This window comes from Pinus tabuliformis, chromosome 7 (assembly GCF_031772625.1).
Source record: "Pinus tabuliformis cultivar Carrire ecotype Pingquan chromosome 7, CPIR1, whole genome shotgun sequence".
In the NCBI taxonomy this organism is placed as follows: domain Eukaryota; kingdom Viridiplantae; phylum Streptophyta; class Pinopsida; order Pinales; family Pinaceae; genus Pinus; species Pinus tabuliformis.
This window is the reverse complement of record NC_142293.1, coordinates 41,072,590-41,099,961: the sequence shown is the minus strand read 5'-3', so window position 1 is coordinate 41,099,961 and position 27,372 is coordinate 41,072,590. Positions and strand designations below refer to the sequence as shown.

At 40.3% G+C, this 27,372-nt stretch overlaps 1 protein-coding gene and 2 long non-coding RNA genes across 3 annotated transcripts; 2 read left to right on the top strand and 1 right to left on the bottom strand.

Annotated features, from left to right (window-relative positions):
• The first annotated feature begins 9,676 nt into the window (after positions 1-9,676).
• Positions 9,677-10,414, top strand: LOC149245135 (uncharacterized). Its single transcript, XR_016265524.1, has 2 exons — positions 9,677-10,014; positions 10,107-10,414. It is a non-coding gene; the product is annotated as an uncharacterized LOC149245135 (long non-coding RNA).
• Positions 10,415-12,446: 2,032 nt separating this feature from the next.
• Positions 12,447-15,932, bottom strand: LOC149245134 (uncharacterized). Its single transcript, XM_089437098.1, has 4 exons — positions 14,538-15,932; positions 14,091-14,282; positions 13,163-13,253; positions 12,447-13,057 (listed from the first exon to the last, which is right to left on the bottom strand). Exons 1-4 carry the CDS (start codon positions 15,930-15,932, stop codon positions 12,447-12,449), a joined length of 2,289 nt encoding a protein of 762 aa, XP_089293224.1.
• A 58-nt stretch (positions 15,933-15,990) lies between these two features.
• On the top strand, positions 15,991-17,042 carry LOC149245133 (uncharacterized). The gene is made up of 2 exons (XR_016265523.1): positions 15,991-16,581; positions 16,679-17,042. It is a non-coding gene; the product is annotated as an uncharacterized LOC149245133 (long non-coding RNA).
• The last annotated feature ends 10,330 nt before the right edge of the window (positions 17,043-27,372 follow it).

Here is a 27,372-nt window from a genome sequence, read left to right as displayed (position 1 = left end):
AATCAACACACATGAACACAAAGATATAAGGTGGAAACCCAATGTGGGTGAAAACCACCTACTGTTGTCGTCTCTATCTTCTTTTAATAATAAGAAAATCTGTTTACAATTTTGTACTGGTGCAGACTTATACTAGTGCGCAACCTGTCAACCTTCTCTCATTCTCCAGCTTCTCCTGGAAGGGAGCTACAACCCCCTAACTTTTGTACTAGCCGATATGTTTACTAGTACGTAGGCTGCGACCTACAGAAGGCTACAACCTTCTTTCTTCCTCCAAGGACCACGTTTCATAAATTTTAGACTAGATCCATCAAAAAATCATAATTGTAATTCAATCTCAAACACATCTACATCAACCAATCACTTTCTGAACCAACCACAATCGAATCAATCAATCACTTTGATAACTGATCATTCAGAAATACTATCACCAGAATACAGTAACCAAAACCCAAACTAGAACCCAGAACTCTGCAGCAGCAAACAAAAACAACTTAAACATATTTTATAAGGTATATGATACTTCCATGTGTCGAACCTACGTGTATACACGCTTTTCTCAAAGCCAACTAGGGTATACATCTGAAAATATTAATTCATAATTCTGTAGCTATTCCAGACTTTAGTTATACCTAGATCATAATATTTACAGAAAAACACATGCATTAGTATTCAGATCTAGAATAAACATGATCAAACCATATAAAGATAATTAATTTCAAGCCTTAAGATCCCGATCCATCGTTAGATCTTATCCTCCATCAACCACTAAGGTTCATCCCTAGTTCAGATCAAGCACATCACCATAAGCCAATAACCTACATACTAGATCTCACATTTCATCAGATATTCGATACTTGCACACCTGGCCTAATGATCTTCTCCTCCTTTTACAGTTTTAGCCCTTTCTCAATGCCATGGACCAAAACCACTTAGGACCAATACCTTGGACCAAATACCTAGGGTCAATACCTCAGACCAGATACCTTGGACCAATACCATGGATCAAAATACCATGGACCAAATACCTTGGACCAAAAACTTAGTTTTCCAAGATATACACGCTTTTCCTTCTGTGAAAGTGTGTGTGTACATATACGCTTCTTGTGTTTAGTGAACCCGCGTGTATACACACCTTAGTCAAGTTGAACCTACATATACCTCTCTTTCTTCATTCTTTGTATTCTGATATGTAATTCTTTGTTGTTAACCTGTTGTACTGTGACCTTTCATCTGAGTGAGTTGCCATCAAGGACAACACTTGTATCATAATGCAAAAACTGCATGAAACACTTCTCTCTAGTGTTGTTGCTCCAAAAACTCTAGAAACAAAAAAAACATCCAACCTGCATCAGTATGATGCATCTGTCAACAAAGTCTCTGACTGCTATTGCCTCTGTCGTTTGAAAACTTTGTGCTTTTGTTGACTCAGCCTTTCTGCATTGTTGTCAATCCTTCTCTGTGCTCTTCAATATCTGACTGCTCTAGCCCCTGTCACTTTGATCTCTGACTGTATCAATCCCACTGATTCCTCCCGCTACTATGTACTTTGGGCTCCCGTAGCAACGTACAATCCATGAGATAAAACCTCTCAATGGACCTTGCCCAATTTCAACCTTCATGGGACTATCACTTCACATTGCCCCACATCACACCTGGAGGTATGGCTACATGTGATCCCTCTACTGACTTGCCTCGAAATTTCCCCTTACTGGAGGTCTCTGCTTGAATGGATAAATCCATTCGGTCTCCTCTCAACCTCTCCAATTGTGGCTCCTCCACAATTGTCTGAGACTTCTTTCGGGGCTATATGTTGAGAGGTAATTTACTCTCGCTCTCAACCACCAAGTCTCTAACATTTGCCTTGCTCCTCAAGGCTTTGCATGCATCTTAAACCTCCAGAGCATACAGGTTCTTAACTTGTGAATTGATCTGCTTCACCTGTCTTGTGGTGATGTGTCTAAGGAAAACATTTCCCTTATTGAAGACAACATCGTAGCCTTTGTCCTCCAACATCGCGACCGATACCAAGTTCTTCTTCAGTCCAGGCACATACTTCACATCTGTCAGGGTGATAGAAGCTCCATGCTTCCTCTAAAAAGAAACCATTTCCACTCCTGAAACACTAAACCTTTCATCGTCACCCATCTCTATGTGAATCTTGAGGTCTTTCTCCTCCAAGGTACTGAATAAACTTTTATCGCCGGTCATGTGGAATGAGGCTCCACTGTCAAGAAACCAACCACAACCCATCATTGATGACACCATGCATGTGACAAGGGTGAAATCCATTTCAAACTGAGAGGCTAATGCCTCACCTTCCGATCCTTCTGAGGATCCATTCTTGGACTTCTCCAATGGGTAGTCACATAATGTCCCATCTCGTGACAATTAAAGCATCTCACTTTAGACTTGTTAACCCTCTTCCCTCCATGACAAGAATTCGATTCAGAATGGGAAGCCTTCCCCTTCCCTTTCCTTGCCTTACTTGCTAAGGCCATATTTTCTTCATCATCATCCTTGGATGAAGAACCATCTTGTGTGCTCCTCCTGATCTCCTCCTGCATGAGATATGACCATAGTCATTCCCGATTCGGCAGTTTCTCCCTTCCATTCACAAAGTCCTGGTAGCTATTCCAGCTCTTTGGAAGGCCAATGAGAGAGAGGGTCACCATATCATCATCGACAGTAGTTATTCCCACACTTCCAAGCTCATCTCTACAGGTGGTGAGCTTGTTTAGATATGTGGAAATAGTATCGTCGTTCTCCATTTTGATTCTTTGAAGCTTATCCTTGGGCACCAATTTCCTCTGGTCGCTACTGTTCTGGTAGAGGTCCTTCAATGTCTTCCACATTAAATATGGAGTATCCTTCCCATGGAGACTCAAAACAATATGGTTTCAAACTCCCTCAAGGATGATCTGTCTCACCCTCACTACACACTTCTTCCATTCAGCCACTTCTTGTGCATTAGTTGAACCTGGCTTTGGGACTTCTTGATCAATGAAATCGTTCAAGCCATTGTCTTCTAATATAGCTTCCATGTGATCTTTCCATGCTATGTAATTCGAGTTGCCATCCAAGGCATACTTGAGTCTCAATCCATAGAACGCCATTGATAGACCTTGAATTATGAGATGAATTCAATTTGCACCTGCAACCTCGAACTTCAAACTTTGAATTCTCTTCTCTGTATACTATTCACTGCTCCAATGAACTCAACTTTGATACCATGTAGAAATTTCTCTATAGATCAGCTAGCTCTGATACCATGTAGAAATTCTTGCAAATTCTCTACAAATCTACCTCTGAGATCTATGTAGAAAATATGACTGTAGATTAACCTGATAATGCAATATAACTAAAGAAAAATACTTTAATCTACTTCTACAATCAAACTAGCAGAAGCTTAATAGATTTGAGCAAGATCAAGTGGAACACATATAACCAAAAGAAGAAACAATGCACATGAAACACAGAAAAAATACTCTAGGGAAAGCCTAAGCTAAAAACCCCACTATCTGTATTATCATACAAGGTGGAGATATCTCAGAATTACACAAAGTCTTAGCTCCCACAGCTAGCCAGCTCTTAGTACAATCCTCCTGGATGCTCACAGGTAACCAAAGATTCTCACAAGCCTTCTCCTCTACCCTCCAAGCCTCCTATTTCCTTGCGTTGTTTCTCCTTGGTGATCCTATTGTTACCAAGTGTAACACTGATCACTCACACTAATCTCACACCCTGTAGAACTATGCAATCCTCAAGGAACCTTGTTCCTTCTGCATGGATGAGTTTCCTTTATAGGAAAACTCATGCAATTGATAGTACCATGTCCTCGACATCTAGCTCAATTGGGTCTTTCTCTGAATATACATGCATGAGTTACTGATGAGAGAATCTGCAGTTATCTGGAGTACACTAGTTGGATGCATGCATGCATTAACTGATTGAACTCACAATTAGTTCCTCAAACAGTTTGGAACTAATTTAACTGGACTTAATTCAGTAAACTGAGCTAACTAATTACAACTCAAATATAACTCATCCTTATCTCATTAATTAATGGATAATCTCCTTAATTTAAGGAATAACTGTTGCATGACTTTAGAAATACTTCTAACTTGAATTTCTCCAACTAATTAACTCAATATGAGTTAATTAATTATTTTTCAAGTAGCTGGTGAGACTAAATTCGAATTTTAATTCTCAATTTTAATTCAAGGAGAGATTAAAATTGGAATATACTGGATTCTATTTTTATCATTTCCTATTGTTATTTTTAACAAAAAAACTTATAGTTAGCCAACAAAAAGAAAATCCAGGAACCCGACATCCATCCAAGTAAAGCAACCACAATACAAAAGTATAAGTGACATCTAAAGTAGATGCCTTAACTTTATTTTTATGAGGAATGTTGCATTGTACAATATAGGAGTGTGGCCATTTTGTTACAACTCATTTATAGACTACAATTACACAAGTCATGACTACCTACAAGAACTATTAGTGTAACCCTTGAAGAAACCACGAGCATGCCACCTACAAGTCTTGTCTTTTTCTTCTTTTCACTTAGCCAATGTGATTCACCCTATTGTGTCAACCATAGAATTTATCAGAATCTTAGAGCTCTTTTACAATTGTGTGAATGATAAATGCTTCTTGAATTAACACTTTTCATGTTGCTCCTCCTCTTTATATGAGACTTTCATTGCACCTGCAAGTCCCTCCAGTTATGAGGTGAACCCAATTTCCTTTGATCAACTTTGCATCCTTTGGCACATTGCTTGGTAATCATATATATTCAACAAATGCACCCAACAAGTGAACCTAAGTGCACCTAGTATGCCTAGTAAGTGTCCCCATGTTGTTAAGTCCTATACGAACCATATGTTAACCCTAAAATACCTTATTAAGCCCTATATATTGAGTGACTACATTTCTATTGTTATATTTTTATGTAGGCCACAACCTTTCACGGTCCCATTTTATTATAATTCTTCTCTTTGAATCCTATATATATACTAAGGAGATCTAGTTTTAGGATTACCAAATATTTTCTTGTACATTGAATTGATTGAAAAAAAGGTTTCATCGTCAAAGAGGACTATAATTATTGATTTATTTTCATATTTAATCTACATTTTTAATGGCATTTGTTATCAAAGTTCATGATCATATACTTTTGCTACATTAGAAAAATCATCCTAGCATTTTCAATATTTTTTTTGTTATGATAGGTTTTAGATGGTTATACTTGGACTATACTGAGGGGAAATCTTTTGGAATATTTGGTTCAAGTTTCAAATCATGGTTCACTATATCTTACAATATATGCTCTAAGGAAGATAGGGTTCATGAATTTTCCTAAAATCAATTTCAAACAAGTTAGATTGGAGTTATTTCTATAACTTTTATTCTAGGATGTTTTAAATGGTTAAACTTGGACCACATCTAGGATAAATCTTGAGTAATGTTTGGTTAAAATTTTAGATCTTGGTTCCATATACGGTTAAAGATATTATATAAGGTAGTTAGGGTTCCTGATTGCTCTTGACACCTATTTCAAATAGGCTAGTTTGAAATTTTCACTATAACTTTTTTTCTACAAAGTTTCAAATGGTGAAACTTGTACCATATTAAGGAGAAATAGTGAGGAAAATATTGCTCAATTTTCAAAGTTCTTTTTTTTCTATACTTTTAGAGATATACTCTCTCAGAGTGATTTTTTTTTTTCGAAGGAATAAATTCGATAACTTTATTCATCATGAAACAAAGAACAAAATTTTGCATATGCTAAGAGGAATTATGAAAATTAAGCCTCTTGGCTTATGAGATAAAGAGAAAATTTTGAGAAAAGATACATGTGAAACATCAAAGTTAAGTGTGTCATAATAATTACTCAACTTATATTTCTTTCCTTTCATTTTCTACACTTTCTTCCATCCCTCTGAATTCGGACCAATTGGAACCATTACTAGTTCGCAACCTTTTGTGTTCAGAGGGGATTCTTTATATGAGTTTTAACTCTTCAAAACATGACTTATCTTGGTGCCCCGCATCCCATTTTATGTAAGGGACCCATTTTCATGTTTTTTTGGTGCCCGGGTCTAATCTGGTTCAATGTCATTTTGCATGTGGGATACAGTACCAAACTGGACTAATGCATCCACTTCTTCTTGGTTTGATTAGTTCTCCATGGTTTCTTCTTCTTCCTCTTCTGAGGTGGGGATCAGCGGGCTTCCATCCTTTTGGTTTATGGGCCTATCTCTTTTCCATTTTTTGAGACTTTTTTTCCTATGGGAATGTGTTTCACAAATGTCCTATTTGAAAACATATTCATCATTTGAATTTCATGTTCTCATAATCTAATACTTGGGTCCACAAAACGTTTTTGTGTTTCAGTTGAATGTGATCAGGTAGACCTTTACTAAGGTTTATCTCTAAAAATATTCTTGCAAAGGTAAATAGTCCTTTCTCTTACCTTTCATGGTCCATATTTTTTAATTTTCCCAGGGTGTTTCCAAATTCCCGTAGGAACTTATGGTGCTAGAATCATAGTGGAGATTTTGTAGTCTTGCTCATATTGGAAATGTTAAGACCACCATGTTCATGGAATAAAACTCTAGGAACCATGGGGTGATGAAGAACCCAACTCTTCCCCAAAACCTAGGCCTGTCATTCATGACATTCTCTAGATCTTTCTGTGTATCAAATTAGACAATAGAAATCTTTGGAACATAAATACATGTTGGATTTTCTATTTAGATAAGTGGAGGGGATTTTGGTTGGAGAAAAGCAATGGAGATTAGGGTTTTGGTTGAGGGATGCATCGGGAAGGAGGATGGATAACAAAAAATGTTGTACAAATGGTGGTTGGTAGCAGGTACCAACCAACACATGGCAAATGCCTGATAGCCTTACATTTCACCTGGAGAATGATGCCATTAGGAAATGACGTAGGGTAGACAGGCAGTTTCAAAGGAGGGTTTTACAACATTGTTTGGTTTTCTTATTGTTGGTTACTCTCAACTGAATGTGCCCGCTTCAGGAGCTCAATAGTGGGAGAGTTTACAATTATTTTCTTACCCTATAGACAGAGACAATAGAGATGGTCAACCCTCGGGACTGTGTCGACCTAGAGCCCAAACCAAAAGATATTCTATATATTTTGTGTTTGGAAACTACTCAACAAAACCTAGCAAAAGTGATTCATCCAGGTAGATCTCCACCTAGTAAATTGCAAGGCACATTGATTGATTGGAACTCGGAAGGCGGATTGGGGTTTCTGGAAGAAGGAAAACCCTATGTTTCAAAGGTGGGGGGTTGGGGTTTTGACATTAGTTTCTTGGAGGGTCATGTAGCAATGGTGACATCGATGGTTTAGGCTGCAAGGGAGTCAATGAAGATTCCGGTAAGCTCAAAAAACCTCTCACTATTTCTTGTCTTGGGTCTTTTTTTAAGAGGGTTGGAGGACATTGTAATTAGTAGTGGTATTCAAGGAAATGAGGGCCTGAAATCATTCTTGGTTACAGATCTAGTGCAAAATGATGTCGGTGTGGGAAAACGACTGAACAAAATTCATGCATGCAAGAATTTGTTGAGCTAAAAGGCTTGTGAGGCATCTAACCTCTGTGTGAATTTCAATCTGGAAGCGGAGATAGGACATGTATCTCTCCAAGATATTTAGGCACTAAAAGAAGGAGTAGGAGCAAACTTAACCACAAACATGGGGAATGAAAGGGTGGTTGGTCCCTCTTCTAGTTTACTAGTTTTTGAAGATGAAGAGTTCAAAGGTTTTGGAACCCAAGAGGTGGGGAGCGGTTCCATAATACCAACCCAAAGGCGGTTGGGCAACATATAGGACCTGGGGTTTTTACTAATTTGAAATGAGTAGTAGAGGAGTGGTTAGGGCCACTGTTTGAGGAAGGGAATGATGTGTAGGAGGGTCATTCATCTTCAAGAGTAGCTGGGAAGGACCAAAACACTGGTGTGAAGAGAAGAAATGAAAAATTATAAAGAAGAAGGTGCCATGCCCAAATTTAGTTCTTGGGATCGATATTCAAATTGATAAGGCCACGGAATCCTCAGAATTAACACTAGTTGGAAGAGAAAAAGGTAAAAAAAAGTCAGCAAATTATATATCATAATGGATAGCCAATGCATGGAGCAAGGCATTGGATCATCAGATCAAAGTGACTACTTTGGCTAGGGGTTGGTTGACAGTCAAATTCTATAAGGGTGAGTCATTGGAATGGGTGATGAAGTGAAACTAGTGCTTCGAGAGATGTTATGTGGACCTTTTCATATACGGATAAACACAATTTCCTTAGGTGGGTAGCTACACCTACAACAATAGATTTAAAGAGTTTAACCTTTTCCTATAGAAGATAAATAAGACAAGGGACCTACTTGTTATCTTTCACTTCCCTTTGTCTCCTTTGAATAGCTCCAATTGCTCCTTCTTGTTATAGCTCCAAATGTCACCCTTGATATTTGTGATGCTGCACTTATGGCCTAGGGCAGCCCCTCCTTCCAGACCTAGTCCAAATACCTAAAAAATAGTTTTTTACTCCCTATACACGACATTGCCCTGAGCTAAACATGTGTGTATGCGGGTTAGTATATAACCAACCCGCGTATATGTCTTAAAACACTTAAAAATATTATATCTCCTTAATTTGGGCTGAGATCATGGGTTTTACCTATTGATTACCTATTAGTGCTTGTGGCCCAACTATTCCCAATGAATTCCCAACTAAAAAGCTACTTTGGGAGAGGTATAAAAGGGCTTCAATGGGAATGCCTAAAGGAGGAGAGAATAGAGAGAAAAATCACTTTGCTGAGATTATCCTTGATCAAGTCTGAAGATCCTTGTGCTTCCAGCACTTCCCCCATTACAGGAAACTCTTGTTTCCTTGAGTTATGATGTGATTTCACTAGTTGAGATATCTTTGTATGAGTCATGGAAGGAGCCTTTTGAAGACTTGGGATTGGACGGATTTGGAGGATGATTCTGCTTGGAGCCAGCAAGAGGAAAATTTAGGTGATATCATTCCTTGCATTGTTTTAGTTATCTGCAATAAAGAAACATTTTTCTTGTTCCCGAAATAAATCTTATTTATGCATATGATGTTATTGTTGTGGTTCACATATGAATAATTGTTTCAATTGTATAACTAACCACCTTTCAATATGTTATGAAGTTGATTTCTATATGATACTTGGTCCATATATTGCTATGCTTCTTTGAATTGGTTGTTTTGCATGTTCAAGGATCGAGAGGAAATCTAAGAGGGTTTGAACCTTGGTTGGAACTACTCGAACGAAGGACCCCCAGGTGCACCTCTCTTCACGTAGTTTTCTTATTTAAGTATCATGGTTGTGTGGAATGCTTGTTGATAGCCCAGCCCTTCTTCCACCTGTCGACTCTATATTCACCGTACGAATGTAAATGCGAATTAACTTGGGGTTGTACAGCTTCGGGATATTTCGGTTGGTTTACCTGTGGTACAAGTTATCAATGCACATCTGCCGGTTCAGGCCTTGCCTTACTCCCGCCTTTTGTCACTAACCCTAGTCCACTTGCCTTTTCATTCTCACTATGCAAAATTCTTAGTTCTGCTCTGCGAGGTTTCTTGGCGCCTCTGCTCCTCGCTCTGGCGCTGGTTCTTCTGATGCCTCCGACCTTTCTGCTCCTCTGTTCGTTGGTATGATTGTGAGGGTGTCCAGCTGTTACTACTCCTCTCTGTAACTCGATTAACTTACTGTTTCTCTGATTATTTTCTGCTGCAACAAAGTTTGTTTTCACTCTGTTAACTCACCTCGGTAATTATGGCAGGGTTCTCTCGGTTCGAGCTCCAGTGAGTCGTTCCGCCTCAATCCGGGTTTCAAGGTAAGTTAGGGTTCTATGTTAAACCCTGCTTCTCCACATCTTTCAGAGTCTAACAGATCCGCTCCTCTGCTCTTCAGGTTATGGCGTCGGTCGTTTGCAATGCCTCTCTTCAAACTCAGGTAAAAATCCAATGTGGTTGCCTGTTCGTCTACAGATATTTCTTATCGTTTCCCTTGTCTCAACGCTGACCCATGTCTATATGTTTGTGCAGGTTGCTTGGGCGGTTGGCCGCCGTGGCTCGTGCTCCCTGTGCGTTTTGGATGCAACCCAAAACCCCTTCCAACTTGGTGTAATGGGTAGGGTCTTGTCCAGCTCGGGCCTGCTTGTTAAATTTGTAAACAGTCTGAGGGTTTGTGCATTAAATGAGCTCGGCTCTGTTGCTAGTTTTGTAAACAATCTGTAGATTTCTGTATTTAATGAACTCGGCTTTGTTTGCTGAATGTACAAGCACTCTGTGGGTTTTTCTGTATCTGTTGCTCACGCTTTTGGGTTGTAAACGAACTATATTATTTGTTTCCTTTTTCCTAAAGACTGTTATATATATAATGACTGTCGTTTTTGACCTGTAATCGACCTGGTCCGTCTTGTTGCTGTGATTCCATGGGTTTGTTTAATCGCCTTTCTTGTTTTCTTACAAAGACTTTAATGATAAAGGAACAGTAGCTTACTGAGCGTTATAGGTTCAAAGACTTATGGTGCGTTTTGTTCATAAGGGTTTCATTAAATGAATCTCTTGTAGACTGTATATCCAACATTTATAAATCTATGGAAAACATTTAAGTTTGATATGCTTGTACCTGGTTTAATGTGATATCGGTTGTCATTAGTTTGCTCTTCTCTGCGTGGGATGGCTCCCCGTAGCAGCGCCTTCTTTTTGCTGTCCGTTAATTCCAGTATGTGCTCAATATTTTGTTTCTCATTCGCATGCTTGCTGTACAAGACCTACAATGGTTGCTTAAGCAAATAACATCAATCAAATAATTTACAGTATGCCTGTTATAGCTATGCCTGTTATAGCCCTCTTGCAGTAAAATGTTATTACAGGAAACAGTAACAATATATTTATGTGACAGTGGTTCTTTAAACAATACAATTTTGTTGTTTCTTAGAGGAAAATGTATCTGTCTTTTTCTTATTCCAGGAGAGAGTTTTTTTTTTTTTTTCATTGTCCTTTGCTTTCTGTTTTACATCTGGGTAGCGTAACTGCTCCCACTTTCGGTTAAACTGCTTACCAGAATTCATTCTAACTGAGTAACAGTTTCTTATACTAAAGACTAATTTACGGTTAACTAATTTCTAAACTTAAAAACAAGATACAGTTTCAATTACCATGGTCTCTAAATGACCTTCTGGGAAAAATCAAACAACTAGTAAAGAAAATTTAAAACAAATGACAACTTCTGTTAACCTGGTTCCCTCCATAAGACAGTCAACCACCTTCTGTCTCCTCGGAGCTGGATGCTCCTGCATCAGGCTCCCGGGGTGGCAAAAAGTCATGGCTCCGTTCCATGAGGTCGTCGACAGAATAGCCTGCCTTCTGTATCTGCGTCGCGTTCAGCCACGAACTGTCCTCTATCGGACGGTTCTTCCACTTGACCAAATACCGCAGATATTCCTTCCTGCGTGTGCGCTTAGCTACCTGTGTGTCCAGAATTCCTTCGATCTCAAGGGGTGGTGCCATTGGCATCTGTCTCATCCACGAATGTTCCTCACAACTGGTGTCCCGCGGTGGCTCTGCTGCTGCATTGTCTCCCGAATCTGCGACATAGGGAAACAGATCTGCCACATTAAAAATGGGAGAAATACCAATCCCGGGTGGCAACTGTAACTCGTAGGCATTCGCAGAAAATTTCCGAATGATTTTACAGGGACCAATCTTCTTGAACTTTAGTTTGTTGTACCCCCGTTTTGGAAAACGCTCCTTACGTAAATACGCAAGGACTTCGTCCCCAACGTTGAACTGAACTTCCCGGCGCTTGGTATCTGCCCGTTGCTTATATTTGTGACTGCTGTCTTGTAACTTCAGCTTAACCTGCTCATGTAGATTACTCATTGCTTGAGCGAAATCTTCACCATCCGCACTTCGTTTCTCAAGCTTTCCCAAATCCCGTAACTCATGCACGCCTCGTGGATGCATGCCGTACAAAATCTGGAATGGACTGTAACCAGTGCTGCGGTTAGGTGAGTCGTTGTATGCGAATTCCGCCTGAGCTAGTACACGGTCCCATGTCCGGGAATTCTCACCTGTTAAGCTCCGAAGTAAGTTCCCCAAACTCCGGTTCACAACCTCCGTTTGGCCGTCGGTCTGCGGGTGATAAGCGGAACTGAACTGTAGCTGAGTGTTCAACTTTTTCCACAGGGTTCGCCAAAAATGACCGGTGAATTTCACATCCCTGTCGGAGATGATGGACCTTGGAAGTCCATGTAGTCGAACAATCTCATTGAAAAACAGATGTGCTACATAAGTAGCATCGCTGGTCTTCCTGCAAGGTACAAAGTGCGCCATTTTTGAAAATCGATCTACCACAACCATTACTGAATCGAAACCCCGCTATGTCTTAGGCAAACCTAAAACAAAATCTAAACTGACGGAGTCCCATGGTCGGTTCGGAATGGGCAATGGTAAATACAAACCTGTATTCTGACTGTGGCCCTTTGCCAGTTGGCAAATCTTGCACATACTCACAAACCTTTGTACATCCCGCTGCAATTTTGGCCAGAAATAAAAATGCGGTACCTGTGCTACCGTCTTATCTACACCGAAGTGTCCAGCCAAACCCCCGCTATGTTTCTCCTGAATTATGTTTTCTCGCATAGAGCAGTTGGGAATACACAGCTGCCCGCCTTTAAACAGCAATCCCTCCTGTAAATTATAATCCAACCACAGACTGTTGTTCCTTAACAGAGGGTTTTGACAAGCCTCATAGGCTTCTTTAAAATCAACATCTGTTTGATACAGCTCTTTCAGGTGTTCAAAGCCTAGAACCTGCATCGTACCTTCCTGCAAGAGTAGTATCCTTCTACTCAACGCATCTACCACCTTGTTTGCTTGCCCACTGATATGTTTCAGTACAAACGTAAAATTCTGTAAATATTCCACCCATGCTACATGCTTGTGGTTCAATTTATGTTGCTGCATAATGTACTGTAACGCAGAGTTATCTGTAAACAGAACAAACTCATTACCCAACAGATAGTGCCTCTAATGTTTTAACGCCTGAACAATTGCATAAAATTCCTTGTCATAGGTTGAGTATTTTTGTCTACTCTCGTTCAGCTTTTCACTGAAATATGCAACTGGTCTATCCTCCTGACTTAATACTGCCCCAATGGCTGTATTACTGGCATCACAACGAACCTGAAAAGGTTTGTTAAAGTCAGGCAGCCTCAATATCGGCCTTTCAGTAATCTTCCTCTTCAAAGTCTGGAAACCTCTTTCCGCTGCCTCAGTCCAGTGAAATGGCTGATTTGTCTTCTTGATCGTATCCAGCATAGGTGCGCAAATCTCACTGAAATTCCTGATGAATTTCCTGTAGAAGCTCGCTAATCCATGAAAACTGCGGACTTCAAATAAACTTCCCGGTGAAGGCCAGCTAACTATAGCTGCCACCTTTTCTGGGTCCATTTTCAGCTCATTTTCTGCAATTACAAAGCCCAGATATATTAACTCCCGCTGAAAAAAAGTACACTTTTTCAGATTGATCAGCAGTTTATTCTGCTGCAACTTCCTCAACACATTGCGAACATGCCTGAAATGTTCTTCTTTAGTTTTACTAAAAATCAAGATGTCGTCCAAGTAAACTATCACAGATTTTCCAATAAACTCCTTCAGCACTTCATTCATCAAACGCATGAACGTACTGGGAGCATTGCTCAACCCAAATGGCATCACCAGCCACTCATATAAGCCTTCGTTCGTCTTGAAAGCTGTCTTCCACTCATCTCCTTCTCGAATTCGAATCTGGTGATATCCACTTTTTAAGTCAATTTTCGAGAAATAAGCTGCCCCGCTCAGACAATCCATCATATCGTCCATTCTTGGTAAGGGAAACCTGTACCTAACCGTAATTTTGTTTATGGCTCTGGAATCTGTGCACATTCGCCATTTGCCTCCCTTCTTTGGAGCCAGCACGGTTGGTACTGCACAGGGGCTCATGCTCTCTCGAATCAACCCTTTGTCTAACAACTCCTGGACCTGCTTCCTGATTTCCTCATGGTCCTTAGGACTCATTCGATAAGCTGCTTTGTTTGGCAGACTTGCCCCTGGTATAAAGTCAATGCAGTGACTAATACCTCTCCTGGGTGGGAGTTCATCCGGAAGGTCATCCACCACGATGTCCCCAAATTCCTGCAGCAGCTTCTGGATTTCCTCGGGCAAATCTGAAATCTGTGTATGCAATATCACCACTTTTGGTCTTCGTATGACAACAAAATTTACTTCACTGTCCTCCATCTGTTTTATAAATTCTTTTCCACCCATCAGCAGTGCTTTCACTCCACTGGCTTCTGCTGTATTTTCCTCTTTGATGGGTACAAGCGTGTGCTTGATCCCATCTTTGACAAACTTGTAACAATTGGTTTTTCCATCATGGACTGTGCTCTTGTCAAACTGCCAGGGTCGTCCTAGCAAAATATGACAGACATCCATCGGCATAACATCGCAGATGATTTTGTCTTTGTACTTGCCTATCTGAAACTCCACCTCACACTGTTCATCCACCAACAGTTGGTGTCCCTTCTGCAGCCATGACACCTTATATGGAGTGGGATGTTTCAGCTTTTTCAGACCAAGTTTTTCCACCATCTCTACTGCTACCAAGTTGTCGGTACTTCCACTATCGATGATCAGCTTGCAACACTTGCCCTGTGACTTGCAAACAGTCCGGAACAGAGCTTTTCGCTGATCAGGTTCTGCAATTTCTTTTGCTGGTTTTAACAACACCTTATTCAATACCAAAGCCTCGCCTGTCTCTGGGGCGTTTTCCACTTCTTGAGGTGCTGCTTCAGCATCCTCTGAATGAGCAACATAAGCTCCTCTTCCACCTACAGGTTCACCCTCAGGACAGTCATATGATTTGTGTCCCAACTTATGGCAACGATAGCACTGGACAGTTCCCCTGCCCCGACCACTTCCTCGCCCTTGCTGAGCTGGTCGTCCTCCTCTAGTGCTATTGTCCCTCTCTGCTGTGCCAGCAGACTTAGAGCTGCTGCCTTCTTCGTTGGAACCTGCACTTCTACCTCTACCAAAAACCTTACCTTTTCCCCTGCCAGTTCCACCTCCTCTCCTGGCGTTTTGCTTCCGGTTAATTTTCTCCTCTGCCTTCAGTGCAAACTGGTAGGCTTCATCCAATGTTCGGGGTGAAAGGATACCGATTTCATCCAGTATTTCCCCCCTCAAACCATTCACAAATCTGGCTGTTTTTTCTGGGGTATCTTCCACATACCCTGCCCGCAAATTCAACTTATAAAATTCCTCTGTAAACTCCTTAACAGTCATTCCTCTTTGTTTCAAATTCTGTACCTGTCTGTACAACATAATCTGATAATCTTTTGGTAGAAATTTTTCCTTCAGTTTGGCCTCCATTCGGGCCCACTTCTTTATAGGCTGTTTGTGTTGCCTCTTTCTTTCCGCCTGAACGCTGTCCCACCACAAGGACGCATGTCCTTTCAGCTTTGTGGCGGCGAACTTCACCTGCTTGTCCTCACTGGTTTCCTCAAACTCAAAATATTTGTTCACTTCACTTATCCAATCCAATAACACGTCTGCAGACAGACTTCCGTCATAAGTGGATAGCTCATGCTTCGGCTTATGACTAGACAGCAAAACTGACTTTAATAACCGGAGTTCCGGTGTCACCCCTTCAACCTCATCTTCTGGTTCTGCCACATCCTCATCACTATCATCTGCTGGGTTCCTTCTTCCCCCAGCTTCTACCACTGCCAATCTTTCTCGCAAAACACGGATCTCCTCACGGAGTCCCTCTTCTGCTACTCTCCGGATCGCTCTTCCTCTTCCTCTTCCTCTACCACCCTCCATTCTTCCTATTTGTCAACCTGCTCTGATACCACTTTTGATGGCCCAGCCCTTCTTCCACCTGTCGACTCTGTATTCACCGTACGAATGTAAATGCGAATTAACTTGGGGTTGTACAGCTTCGGGATATTTCGGTTGGTTTACCTGTGGTACAAGTTATCAACGCACATCTGCCGGTTCAGGCCTTGACTTACTCCCGCCTTTTGTCACTAACCCTAGTCCACTTGCCTTTTCATTCTCACTGTGCAAAATTCTTAGTTCTGCTCTGCGAGGTTTCTTGGCGCCTCTGCTCCTCGCTCCGGCGCTGGTTCTTCTGGTGCCTCCGACCTTCTGCTCCTCTGTTCGTTGGTATGATTGTGAGGGTGCCCAGCTGTTACTACTCCACTCTGTAACTCGATTAACTTACTGTTTCTCTGATTATTTTCTGCTGCAACAAAGTTTGTTTTCACTCTGTTAACTCACCTCGGTAATTATGGCAGGGTTCTCTCGGTTCGAGCTCCAGTGAGTCGTTCCGCCTCAATCCGGGTTTCAAGGTAAGTTAGGGTTCTATGTTAAACCCTGCTTCTCCACATCTTTCAGAGTCTAACAGATCCGCTCCTCTGCTCTTCAAGTTATGGCGTTGGTCGTTTGCAATGCCTCTCTTCAAACTCAGGTAAAAAAAAAATCCAATGCGGTTGCCTGTTCATCTACAGATATTTCCTATCGTTTCCCTTGTCTCAACGATGACCCATGTCGATATGTTTATGCAGGTTGCTTGGGCGGTTGGCCGCCGTGGCTCGTGCTCCCTGTGCGTTTTGGATGCAACCCAAAACCCCTTCCAACTTGGTGTAACGGGTAGGGTCTTGTCCAGCTCGGGCCTGCTTGTTAAATTTGTAAACAGTCTGAGGGTTTGTGCATTAAATGAGCTCGGCTCTGTTTGCTAGTTTTGTAAACAATCTGTAGATTTCTGTATTTAATGAACTCGGCTCTGTTTGCTGAATGTGCAAGCACTCTGTGGGTTTTTCTGTATCTATTGCTCACGCTTCTGGATTGTAAACGAACTATATTAATTGTTTCCTTTTTCCTGAGGACCGTTATATATATAATGACTGTCGTTTTTGACCTGTAATCGACCTGGTCCGTCTTGTTGCTGTGGTTCCGTGGGTTTGTTTAATCGCTTTTCTTGTTTCTTACAATGACTTTAATGATAAAGGAACAGTAGCTTAATGAGCGTTCTAGGTTCAGAGACTTATGGTGCGTTTTGTTCATAAGGGTTTCATTAAATGAATCTCTTGTAGACTGTATATCCAGCATTTATAAATCTTATGGAAAACATTTAAGTTTGATATGCTTGTACCTGGTTTAATGTGATATCGGTTGTCGTTAGTTTGCTCTTCTCTGCGTGGGATGGCTCCCCGTAGCAGCGCCTTCTCTTTGCTGTCTGTTAATTCCAGTATGTGCTCAATATTTTGTTTCTCATTCGCATGCTTGCTGTACAAGACCTACAATGGTTGCTTAAGCAAATAACATCAATCAAATAATTTACAGTATGCCTGTTATAGCTATGCCTGTTATAGCCCTCTTGCAGTAAAATGTTATTACAGGAAATAGTAACAATATATTTATGTGACAGTGGTTCTTTAAACAATACAGTTTTGCTTTTTCTTAGAGGAAAATGTATCTGTCTTTTTCTTATTCCAGGAGAGAGTTTTTTTTTTTTGTCCTTTGCTTTCTGTTTTACATCTGGGTAGCGTAACTGCTCCCACTTTCGGTTAAACTGCTTACCAGAATTCATTCTAACTGAGTAACAGTTTCTTATACTAAAGACTAATTTACGGTTAACTAATTTCTAAACTTAAAAACAAGATACAGTTTCAATTACCATGGTCTCTAAATGACCTTCTGGGAAAAATCAAACAACTAGTAAAGAAAATTTAAAACAAATGACAACTTCTGTTAACCTAGTTCCCTCCATAAGACAGTCAACCACCTTCTGTCTCCTCGGAGCTGGATGCTCCTGCATCACTTGTTTTCTACTGTAGATAACCCCCGCTCTGCTAGGGTAATGACCCAAAACCCTAGGGGACTTTGTCCCTCAACAGAATTGGCGACTCCACTGGGGACAATAGTATTGTTGTTCCTAGTTTGGGTTATTTTAAGCCAATCAAGGCTCAACCATAGTTGTTCTTGCTGTAATTAGTTTGTCTGTTCCTGGAGGAACTTAGACTTTAAGTCTGAGCAGTTTCTTCAGACCTCTTTTTTGCTTTTTCTTGTGAACTGTTATATATGCAGTTTTGTTAGGTTGCAGTAGCATATGTACGCAAGTTTTCCCCTATGAAACCGCGTATACGTAGGTTTCTTTGGGTTGAGTCACATATACACACAACCGTGTATTGACATAATCGCGTATACCCTAATTTTCCAAGATTTTGTCAAGACTTTCTGTTTCTGAGGATTTGTTTGCTGGTTTGAGGGTTTCCTGAGCAGTCAATCTTTGTTGTTAGTCTTTGGTTTTACAACAAGTTTCTGGTTTTGAATTCTCTCTTATTGTGGAAAGTTTTGGTCTTGTTTTTGTTTTGTCGCAAGTGTCATCATTGGTGTTTGAGCACACGGGATTTCTTTCTGGGAATGTTTTCTATTTTGTTCTTCTAGAGAAGAAAGATTGGTTTCAATCTTTGTGACAAACTTTATCTTTGTGATCTTCTTGCTTTGTGTCAAAACTGCATCTTGTGGCCATTTGCTTTTCTCGCTTTTTGAAAGTTGTTGAGTGAAGATTTTGAAAGTTGTCTTTCTTGGTCTTTTGATCATTGTCACCAAGCTCTTTTTGCTTCTTTTTGGTCGTTAAGAGAATCTTGAAACACCTATTTTGTTGAGTTTTCGCCCATTTTGAGTTGATAACTTGCAAAGTGTTTTTGTTGCCTATCTTCCGGTCTCAAATTTTTCAATAGTATTTGGAGCACTTTTGAAAAGTTGTTTTTTGTTTTTGCTTTTGAAGAAAACTTCTTGAAAACTTGGTTTTTGCTTTCTTTTGCCTTGTTTTGATTTGGTTACTTTTTGCGAGTGAGAGTGCATTTTTTTTGTCTTAAGATTTTCTTTTAGTGTTTGGACGAAAATTAGCATTAGGAACTTATATTCTATCTGAACATCTAAGTTGGCTAATTAGAAGCGATAAACAATTTGCTTTCATTCTTTGCTTTAGAGTAATCTTAAGTTTCTTGCATCTTCAATACACCTTGCATTAGGATAGTTTTGCATTGTTAATGCATTAGTAATCTTTTTAGTTTTTGCATGTCTGAAGTGTGTTGCAAGAAAAGAAAAGGAAAAAGTATTTTTTTTTTTTGCTTTCTAGGAGTTTCTTAGAACCCAAGTAGAAGTTGCTTTTCATTGAAAGAAAAATAATTGCATTAATGTAGTTACTTTTTCTTTGAATTTGGTTGACTCATACACACATCATTAGTTTCACTCCCATACCCTTGACTTAAAAGAACAACCATTAAAATCAAGCACTTATAAAATAAACTAGAACTTTTTATATTGTCAATAAGTACACCAACAAGTTTTAGGTTATTTAGGGCCTTGGATTAGGCGAGTGGAGAGAAAACTCTCCAAGGCCACTCTAAATTGTCAAACATAGAAGTCTAAATAACGAGTGCAAATCCAATAGCGTTAGGGAGACCAGGAAAGCTCCAGATCTGGGAGTTAAGCACGAGGGTTTTTGACAATAAGGAAGAGAGATACCCCCTCTCCTACTTGTTGGATCTTACCTCAAGACTGTTCTGCCTGGATTCTGACACGAGTTGGTGACCTTAGTTTCTTATCCTAGGGATCTACACAGGTGGCTGTGGTGGTGAATCCCGTGGCACCTGAGGTCGACGTTGTATCACTATCAGTAGTACTTATGGAGGGCACCCTTGCGAAGCTCAGGGGCTTACAGTGGCACAGGTTGTTGTTTGAATGTCAGTGTAACTTCCTCTGATACCTTCGCTGGTAGGCCCGGGCCGTCATTATCCCAGACTATCTTTGAAAGGTCCCTTACTTCACTTTCTTGTATTTTGGTGTTCGGTCCTAATCACCCGGAGTAGAAATACTTGGAAGTTGCTTGATTGGTTGTATCTTTAGGGACTTTATAGTTGAGTTCTCTTTGTTCCTTGTATATAGTTGGCTTTAGATATTTTTGTCTAGTCACTTTTCGACTTTGTATTCTAAGTGACTGACTTACCACTTCGCCGATCTTGAAAGGCTTTTGATCATTCTTTCAAAAGTTTTGGAGTTTCCTCCTCAAGGGAAAAGATATTGATTGTGTGTTTATCTTCCTTGAAAAGTCATTTGTAAATTCCTGTAAGGGAAGGGTCTGTGAATCAGTTATATATGGCCCATATTCCTATGGAAACCAACCAAGGTACCCTCCCAAAAGGGGATCCTTGTGCTTTTCCTTTCTTTGGAAACGTTAGTACTCCCTTGATGGCCACTTTGAATATTCCTGGATTGAATGTTGGACTACCCGTTTGGCTGTGGTCCACTCCGAATGTTCCAAATTCTCTTGAAGCTTCTCAGTTGAATGCTTTATTTCAGGGGCATGGAATGGATGCTAATTATTCATCTTCTTTTAAAGAGAAATCTAGGATTCCTCTTTCTCCTCCTTCTTGTAATAAGAAATCTAAAAAGAGGAGAAAAAGGAAGACAAAGAAGAAGAATAATTCTATCCATTCATCATCAACCTTCGCAAGTCATGTTGAAGATGAGCCTTCAGCCACTGCAAGTCATGTTGGGGGAACAAGTCTAGTCACTGCGAGTCATACTAGCAATTCATCATCAACCTATACAAGTCATGTTGAAGATGAGCCTTCAGCCACTGCAAGTCATACTAGCAAAGAGTCACCGACCTCTGCAAGTCATGTTTAGGACTCTCCGCAAACCACTACTTGTCATGTTAGCGGAATGGGTGTTGATAAGAAACCTGGACGTAGAAGTTTTAAACCTAAGTTCCCTTGTAAGACATGCAAGGGAAACCATCTTACTCATTTGTGCCCTAGTATTCCAGAGGTACAAAGGATATGGTCTGAGTCTGAAAGTTCTTCAACTCCTGGATCTGATATGGTTTCTCATCAATCCCATAAACCATTGGTTGATAATGTGGTAGAGCCAGTGCAATCTCTAGCAGATTACACTCCTCTTTTGGGAGGTGAAGTGCTTAACAAAGGAGTTTGTTTGATCTCTAGTATAGAGTCTTCTAGTATAGGGGGCATTCCGCTTTCTTTGAATGTTCCCCCTCCAAGTTCTAGGAGTGTCTCCTTTGATTGGGATAGTTTTGTCAAGCCTCGTCTTCCTTCCGTTACACCTTTCCAAATAAAGGTTAGAGTTAACTCCACAGATGTCTATCGATGTATGGTGGATGAAGGATCCTCTGCAAGTATTATATCCTCTTTGACTTGGAAAGCTTTGGGTTCCCCAAAGTTGTTGACAACTCAGAGTCAGTTGTTATCCTATGATAGAAGACTTGGTGAATCTATGGGTATTCTTCCTCAATTGCCTATTACTTTAGATGGGAAGACTGTCTTAATCGATATGATGGTGATTGATAGCCATTTAGACTTTAATATTCTACTTGGGCGTGATTAGTTCTATGCTATGAATGCAGTGGTGTCTTCACTCTTTCGAGTGATGTGCTTTCCTCATAAAGGGAATATTGTCACTACTGATTAGCTTGCATCTAATAATCACCACCCTAATTCAATTTTATTGCATAATACCCCTTGTTTTGTTCCAAGTGTTCAAGTAGACTCTACCTCGCCATGGGTGAATTATGTGGCATTGAATCCTCAATGTTCAATCGCTGCTAAGAAGGATCCTTTGACTTATTATTCTCCTTCTTGGGACTTTGTCCCAACAGTTGATTGAGAGATTCTTCCTATAGGGACATGGGACCCTTAATTCCCTCTTTTGATCCTCGTAGTTCTTATGATTTCTTAGAACTTGATTTGCCTTCACAGGAGGAACTATTTGAAGCCATGAGTTTTGACTACCAAAGGAGTCCTTGGCCTGAATTCTGCAAGGGGTTTGTCCAGAAGAACTTTTATGCATAAGCTGCATGGTTGCGTAGTTCCTTGTACCACATTGTATATATAAGGTACGCATTTTCAAGTTTTGTATTCTATAACACAAGATTTTATATGAAGTTTATATGTGGGACGTATTAACTTCTTGTCTAGTGTTCCTATTTATGTTTACAGAACTTGGAATATTTCTCCTTTGGAAGTTTATGGTTGATCCGTTCTGATAGGTATTGGTTCTCGAAACTGGCATATAGGTTAGGTTTTCACTTGCATTGTGCACTTATCAATTTCCTTTCCCATTTTGTCCTTAGGATCGACCCCACCAAGTTATGGTGCAGAACCTTCTCATTGCTTAGAAGTATCATGACTTGTGTGGTAGAGCCTACCTTATCATGGGTGCCCTAGTTAGTACCTTATTGTCACTTAGCACTCATGTTGATTTTTCTTCCCTAGGTTCAGGAGTCCTCTTTAGTCCCACCATGACTTATGCGTTGAAGAATCATTCCTCTTTGCTTCTTTGCTTCGTTCTGGCCTTATACCCTAGAGCCTCCTTCGTGTTGAGTTGTACTACTGCATTGCATTTTGACCATTTGCACCTTTTGGCCTTGAGTCGACTTCACTTGGACTTGTGTTTAAGCCACCTTTTGACCATGTCATCTGCAAAATCAAACTTGCAAATCCCTTAGCTTCTGCGACTCAACACCCTATGACCCATGGAAGGAACATACCTTTGAGTGTCTTCGACAAATTTTCACCTCCCTGCATTGAGCATAGGATTGTTCCAATCCCAGGAACTAGATCATCTTCTTCACTGACACTTGTTCTTTCCACTATATTATAGCATTCTTTTATTCTTTTTCTATCTTAAAGAAAAAGACAAAAAAATCATATATCCCAAAAAGAGTGGGAACGGGACAATATTTCCATTTATTATTGGCAGCCAGATTCAGTCGTGTTTCCCTTGAACAAAGCACTCAAAAAAAGTCTCCTCCATTTGAGTGGGATTTAGTTTGACTTAGGTACACCTCAACCTTGTTATTGAGTTAGTTCTCCTCCGATTGGTTATCTCTTCCAATCATATGGAGAGTTCGTTCGTGCCTCCTGCACGACGAACTTATATAGAGTCATCATATGCTGCAACATAGTCATCATTGAGTTGTGCTTTTGTTCAAGGGAAGTTAGCCTGAGTTGGCCTCTCTGTGGTGTCTCTTGACTCATTTTTCAGTCAGCCATCCTTGGTTGTCAGTGTCTTGTCTATCATCACATCAGTTATATTGGTCCTTTACTCATGCAAGTTTGAGAAGGTCTCCATTGAATTATTGCTGGTGGGTCTTTTCCTTATCGACGACGACATCTTGCTTTGAGGACAGGCCTAGAGCCGCACCCTGGCCCTACTTTCATTATTGATAGGTCACCTTGTGCTCAGCATCGATCAGTATCATGGGTCTTTGACTGAGTGGTTTCCCTTGTGTTTGACATCAGTGTACACTATCACACATTGGGATTTGTGGAGTGCCTCAGTTTCCATTTGACCCTATTGGTGGATACCATGCCTTTGTGTTAGCTTTCATTATTGGTTGGCTCAGAGGGTTTTTGTCGTGCGCTAGCCACATCTTGTGTATGCCGGAAACGTGCTTCGGTCGGGTTACTATAGCTTTTTTCATCTGATTCCTTCCACATTATTGGCCTGCAGGTTACACTCACGCTAGATTGATGAATGATGCATTAATGCCTTCCTTCTAGTGGATCTTTCCCCATCAACTATGACTCATTTCTTTGGGGCAAAGGTCTCAAGTCCATTTGGTAGTACCTTGGGGTTTGCAGTCATTAGTATCAAATCCTTCACTATCAACAGTGGGAAACCATCATTGTCTCCTGATTGACATATTCTTACAGGTGTTCATCTCCAGCTCATCTATTCACACTTTTTAGATTGTACTGGGTACCTTAACTCTCATTATCATTATCGGTGAGTAGTCTCGTGTTTGTTAATGGTATACATCAATGACCGGTAATCAAACGATTCCTCACATGGTCGAATTTAGATCATTTATTCCCATTGTGTAGAAATGTACCATGGTGATCGGTGAAGACCTCGAGTTGCATCAGCATTCATTGGTTCACTTTACAGTTGCTCCTGTTGCTGCTAGTTGATACCATTCCACCTTATATGTTGCAGTCATTCATGGCAACATCCTATATACTGGCACCCGAGTTTGCAGTGTAGTACCATCTTATTCCATCATGTTCATTTGGTACTATTGGGATCAGTCTTTGATATTAGTGATTAGCTTCATCCTTCAGCATCGTTGACATTCTTATATGTGATATTCAGACATGTACTTGTTCGATCGTGATCAGATGATCCATTATGTATTTCTAGTCTTCTATACTTTTGTACTTAGTGGATCCGCTTATACTTGATATGCAGACATGATTTACCTTCTCTGAGCATGGATATGCCCGCCTTAGATAGTGTTTCTTTCTGATCTCGTTTTGTGGCTTGGTAGGCTGAAATCTGGTGAAGTCCTTCTTAGTTTTTGACAGGTTTCCTTTCCATGTACTTAATAAATTTCGGCCATCATGTACCCCTTCTAACCTCATATATTAGGGGGCATCTGTTATAGCTCCAAATCTCACCCTTGATATTTGTGATGCTGCACTTATGGCCTAGGGCAACCCCTCCTTCTAGACCTGGTCCAAATACTTAAAAAACAGTGTTTTACTCCCTATACATGACATTGCCTTGAGCTAAACACGTGTGTACACGGGTCAATATATACCCAACCCGCACATATGTCTTAAAACACTTGAAAAAATTAAATCTCCTTAATTTCGGGCGGAGATCATGGGTTTTACCTATTGATTACCTATTAGTGCCCATGGCCCAACTGTTCCCAACGAATTCCCAACTAAAAAACTACTTTGGGAGAAGTATAAAAAGGCTTCAATGGGAAGGCCTAAAGGAGGAGTGAATAGAGAGAAAAATCACTCTGCTGAGATTATCCTTGATCAGGGCTGAAAATCCTTATTCTTCCAGCACTTCCCCCATTACAGGAAACCCTTGTTTCCTTGAGTTATGATGTCATTTCACTAGTTGAGATATCTTTGTATGAGTCATGGAAGAAACCTTTGAAGACTTGGGATTGGACGGATCTGGAGGATGGTTCTGCTTGGAGCCAGCAAGAGGAAGATTCAAGTGATATCATTCCTTGCTTTGTTTTAGTTATCTGCAATAAAGAAACATTTGTCTCGTTCCCGAAATAAATCTTATTTATGGATATGATGTTATTGTTGTGGTTCAGATATGAATAATTGTTTCAATTGTATAACTAACCACCTTTCAATTTGTTATGAAGTTGATTTCTATATGGTACTTGGTCCATATATTGCTATGCTTCTTTGAATTGGTTGTTTTGAATTTTCAAGGATTGAGAGGAACTCCAAGAGGGTTTGAACCCTGGTTGGATCTACCTGAATGAAGGACCCCCAAGTGCACCTCTCTTCACGTAGTTTGCTTATTTAATTATCATGGTTGTGTGGAATGCTTGTTTTTTACTGTAGATAACCCCCACTCTACTAGGGTGTTGACCCAAAACCCTAGGGGACTTTGTCCCTCAACACTTCTCGAATTGAATCTGCTCGATAAGTACCCGCAATCATAAACAGAGGACAAAACCCAATCAAAGCAAGAGATCTATCTACTATAAGCAAATGGAATTGAAAGAATTTACACATATAATAATCATACATAAAGATAAGAATATGGGAAAAGGTGTAAACAACTTTATTAAGTAGAAGGAAGAGTTACAACCAAAGAAGTCCAATCCCATGTCACTCATCCAACTTGAGTTCCATCCTTCATCACACCAAAAGCACAACACTTCGGTAGCATAACAATACTTGTTTACAATCTCAAACCTCAAACCAACAATATCTCCTTACAAATTCTCAAAGTCTAGCCCCTGATCACTGTGATGAGTGCTCAATTTATAAGGAAATGGAGGTGGTTTTGTCATAAATTGGGCATTGAATGGCTTTCCAATTTTTGAGTTAGTTTCCATGGAGGAAGGGATGAGAGGATAGGAGGTTCTTTGATTCATTCCCTATTCAATTTTGATCCCATAGGAGAGGATAAGAGGTGGGAATCTTCTAGAATGATCTAGAATGAAGGAATATTCCCATAACCCTATGAAGATTTCGCTCAATCTCGCCCAGTGCAGGTCAAAGTGGGCCTAGGTGCTCTGCAAAGCAGGCTTGAATGGGCCTAAGTGCTCTGCAGTGCAGTTACCCCTGACCAAGGTTGCGTTGGTCCCTCAAGGAGTCATTTCAGGATGTCTTCAGGCCAGGAAACTCTCAGGAATGATGGCATTCAATGTGATGACTTGTCTAGGGCATGTAGTAACTGAATTATGGTTTGATGAGCCCTAAAAGTACTGATCTAAATTATGGGAGTGATGTGCCCAAATAGACCTGTAACAGTTGCCCCCTAAAGCATGAAGTCGAAAATGATAATGTCGAGTGATATGCTTTACAATGTGATGAGGAGGTTCTGAAGCGGATGGTAACCTGCATCAATTACAATACATAATATCATGATATTTTGGATTTTTCATGAATCATTGAGGGAAGGCATACCCATGCTCAACATATAAAATTTCATTACATGTACATAGATAGTTGTCTATAGATATAGACCCATGATGGGATGACCATCAATGTAAAGCCATCATACAAATGATTTAGTACTCTGAAATCGCAGCTAGGGTGGATGAAACTAGATCTGGGGTCTTCTATCTCGTTCAATTGTTCACTCAAGTATGAGTCTAACCACGTGAATATGTGATCTGAAGTCAAACATGGGAAGACACTATCAGATTACCAGCCAACGATGTAAGCCATTAATAGACACGAAATAAATCAATGATAATGATATTGATCCTCAAGGTACCACAGTAAATTTTTCATGATGTGAATAGATGTTTTAATTTCGAACACCATAAAAATTATTTTGGTCGAAGGCCAGTGATGTCAACCTATTATCGGAAGCAAGAAACTTGACATTGATGTATGCAAGACCCAAGGTACTGGAAGGGTGTTTCTAAGTCAACTTCTTGGATAATGTGTTGATGTCGACAAGAAGCGATTCATCGCAGGAGGACCTTGATGTATCCCACATCAACAACATGAAACAAGTATAATGATTTTTGGAGACAGAATGTGACTGAAGACACAAGGTTTAGGAATGGCGGTCATGAAAATAAAGGTTTATGAGTATTGCAACGAATGAATTTAACTGAGTGACTTCTCTTGAACATGTCGGTGACACTAAATGAATTGGAAGCATTGACCCAAAACCAAAGCAATGGATTGTATGATAGACCATAGGTGTGATAACCATCAAGCAGATA